At 43.9% G+C, this 3,853-nt stretch overlaps 1 protein-coding gene across 1 annotated transcript; it reads left to right on the top strand.

Annotated features, from left to right (window-relative positions):
* The first annotated feature begins 376 nt into the window (after positions 1-376).
* Positions 377-3,596, top strand: tacr2 (tachykinin receptor 2). Its single transcript, XM_088334906.1, is given in 9 exon segments — positions 377-423; positions 1,811-1,958; positions 2,359-2,432; positions 2,496-2,649; positions 2,729-2,906; positions 3,265-3,271; positions 3,335-3,385; positions 3,453-3,529; positions 3,532-3,596. Coding segments are annotated over 9 exon segments (801 nt in total).
* The last annotated feature ends 257 nt before the right edge of the window (positions 3,597-3,853 follow it).

Genomic DNA, 3,853 nt, shown 5'->3' with positions numbered 1-3,853 from the left:
GAAGACCTTGTTGCTGTTGGACTTGTTGAAGAAGCATGGTGACGTCACTTGCAGATTTCTGTACGGCGCTCTCGGTCCATTGTAGCCGTTGTAGAGCGGAAGGAGGCTCCGAGTTGCTTGGTTCTTCCTTCGGAAAAACGTGCGCTGATCTCATGATGTGGTCCGATTGTTCTGTCAGGCGGGACGGAAGGAAAACTGAGATCACTTGCACTTGTTTCTAGGTTTTTATTGGAAGGAAAGAATGACAAGACGTGAATCTTCGATCCGTTGTTTGACGGATTGTCGAGACTTGACAGGCGGGTGAAGGCTTGGCGGGAATGGTCGTGGACAGGCGTAGTCGTCGTGTTGTTGGTTGGGGCTGCAGAAGAAGGGCGTCATGTTCGGAAGAGAGATCAGGAGTAAGGCAGGCGGGGCAGGTCGTAGGTAAATTCGGAAACGGGTCGGCAACGGAGATCAGGTAGAAAAACAGGAGGCAGGCAAAAAGTCGAAGGTACGGGCTTTCTGAGCAGATGGCAACAGATCGCATAGTACAATCGGACAAAGTGTTACCGGAGGCTGGGGATTTAAATGCACAGGGTGCGCCAAACAGCTGTCCTGGCTGTTGGCGCCAAATCCTGAACACAGGTGTTCCCGATCTGGGTGATTGTGACAGTACGAAGGGAAGGCTGCAGTTACCGTAGGTAATAGTTCTTCTCAGGCTAATACCCTTGTAGGGCGGATATTGCGACTGCTAAAGCCTAAATTTTCCTTATCACAGTAAACATTAAACAGCACCTCACACTTAACAAGATAGTGTTCAGAGATGGCATTAGGATACGGTAACACTGCAACATTTGAGGCTACCACGCCACGGGTCAGAACGAGATCAAGATTGTTCCCATCTTTATGAGTGGGCACATCAACTATTTGATTGAAACCAAATGTATCAATCAGTGACTTAAAAGCAATTGCAAGTGAAATTGATGGGGAGTTTATGTGAACATTAAAATCACCAATAATTACAACATTGTCCGCATAAGTTACTAAGTCTGTTAACAGTTCTGAAAATTCATCCAAAAAATTTGAGTATGGTCCAGGTGGGCGATACACAACTACTAAATAATTGGTGTTAACATTAAGGACCTCAAACAAGTGCTTCAAACGTTTTAAAACCAGTAGGGGTATTAGGAGTTAATTTCAACTTGCTTTCTGATATAAGAGCAACACCTCCAACTTTTTTGCATGGTCATGCCAAGTGCAAACTCACAAAGTTAGGGGGAGAAGCCTCATTTAACACTACAAACTCATTTGGTTTTAGCCAGGTCTCACAGAGGCCAATAAGGTTAAGATTGTGTTCATTAATGAGGTCATTGACAAGTAAAGCTTTGGAGGCTAGTGATCTAATATTCAGAAGGCCAAGCTTCAGCACTGTGGGTTGAGCTGAAACCTTTCGCGAGTTTTGAACCTTAATGGCAACCTTAGTGGTAACCTCCACAGGATTATACTGCCGGTCCCGGGTCTCGTGCCTTGCATGACAGTAGATGTGGCCGGAATTCCATACCACAGGAATATAGTTGACAGGTGGAGTAGCAGGATGACTATTGGTAGAAAATAATGTTATTTCTTCTCCCTCCTCACCTAACAAAGGAGAAATGGAGGTAAGAAGCACAGAAGAAGATGCTATAGATGAGTACAGATCAGGGAGTATGGTGCAGCCGATAGAACGCTCTAAACTACAAAAACTATGTGAATAGCATGAATCTAGCATAGCGCTAGTTATTTTGAATGATAGGGCTTTTATCTTCATTTGTTCTTCATTTTGTGGGCATAGTGTATCCGTGGTCAGGCACTGTCACCCTCTAAGGCCTCGCCTATCGTCCGCCTCCACCAAGGTTGTGATCTCAATCATTTGGATGGCGGCCATTATGCTGGTTTTACCGCAGTGTTACTACAGCGTCACCAGATTTTACCAACCACAGGTTGGCAACAAAGATCAGGCAGAAAAAAGCAGGGCAAAAACGGAGTCGGACAAAAAGGCTTACTGAGCTGAAGGCAACAGTTCGCATAGAGATCTGACGGCTTCCTCTTGAAAGCCGGGGATTTAAAAAAGAGAGTGACAGCCAATCCGCTGTCCGGGCTGCTCAATCGGCAATCATGACATCTTACTCTCTCTTTCTCTCTTTTATTTTCTCTCTCCTTTTTTAAAATCAATCTCTGTTTCTCTTTCTCTCTTTTTATTAAATAATTATCCAAAATAAATAAACTGTATTAGCTTCTGAGCCTTTATACAACAGATTATAAGAACAACTTTATATTGTCAACTGAGGAAAAATTATCATTTAAACTTACAGCATGAAATTGGACATGCCTGGTATACAGTGTACATTAGACACTTGGCGAATAGACAAAAATGGAATTCATGCCCAGCTAAAATTATGTAACATGCAAGAGTGGTCTGAATTTTGCATTCTAACTTTGCGGTGTGGCGCTGACAAAAAAACATTCTCACCTTTTAGCTACCAATTTTCAGTGATATTACTGATCTACTTGCTCCCTTTGCTGGTGATGCTGGTGACCTATAGTTTGGTGGGGCGCACCCATGGGGGGGGGGGGCACATTCCGGGAGAGGCCTCAGACCACCACCACAGCCAAATCACTGCAAAGAGAAAGGTTAGTTTTGTATTTTATTTCACTGCGGTTGTAGAAGATGTGAGGAATGGCTTGACAAATATAAGCTTTTGTCTTTCAGGTAGTAAAGATGATGGTTGTTGTGGTGGTGACTTCTGCGCTGTGCTGGTTGCCCTACCACACATATTTCATACTCGGATCAATCAACACCGATATTTACAGGCAATATATAATTTTTCGATTAGTCGTTTTATTGTTTCAAGCTGGGCAGGCAACTTTTCAGAGTTGTCTGCCCTGGTGTCCGGGAACTTTTTGTCATGGGTTTCAGACACTGCTATTCCTCTTTTTTATCTCTTTTGTTTCTTACGTTCTCTCTCTCTCTTTCTCTCTCTCTTTCTCTCCCTCCCTCGTTTTCCCTCTCTCTTTTTCCTTGTCCCACACTCTCTTTTTCTCTCACACTCTTTCTATTATTTCTTTCTCTCTTTTTTCTTTCTCCTCAATCTACTAGTCTGGCCCCCGAGAGAATGTTTATTCTATCGTATGGCCCCCAAATTAAAATGAGTTTGACACCCCAGCACAAGAGGTTGGCTGAAATGAATTTAATTTTCGGTCTCATGTTCTGTGAACTGTTATTTTTCAAGGAGTTTAAATGGAGAGTAGCTGTGTTAAAATCCTGAAGAAATGCAACCAATTTCAGACAAGTTTTTTTTAATTTATTTTTTTAAAGGAGCTCCACCATGTACAATCCCATCATTTACTGCTGCCTAAACCAGAGGTAAAAATTCCCCTTTGGATTCCTATTTTGGACGACTTTAAGTTGAAAAAAGTGCCCATTTTGTTGCAGGTTGTGCTGGTTTCCGTCATGCTTTTTCTTGGTGTCCCTTCATCAAAATCTCAGCAGAGGACAAGATGGAGCTGCAGCACACACCTTCAGAGTGACCGTGAGCCACAGCCCGCGGAAAAGCAGCGTGCCTGATGGCAGTTGTTAACCTTGTGTCATGATTACCCAAGTGGAGCCACCTGGGGTAATCATCTGACGCGCGGGAATGCGCTTCCTGATTGGTTTATGTTCCCTTTTTAAGCACGCTACGCCGAGACCTGGTTGTCTGAGGATTACTTCTATACCCCGTACGACTCTCCCGATTACATGTGCCTTCTTGTTTACCTGATTCTGCCTGCCTGCCTCCGATCCGACCTGCTTCCGTCCCACGCTACGATCTTCTCTTCAGTCCCGGTAAACTCGACC

This window comes from Urocampus carinirostris, chromosome 4, assembly GCF_059441175.1.
Source record: "Urocampus carinirostris isolate Australia breed hairy pipefish chromosome 4, RoL_Ucar_1.0, whole genome shotgun sequence".
Classification (NCBI taxonomy): domain Eukaryota; kingdom Metazoa; phylum Chordata; class Actinopteri; order Syngnathiformes; family Syngnathidae; genus Urocampus; species Urocampus carinirostris.
This window is presented reverse-complemented; position numbering and strand designations above follow the sequence as displayed.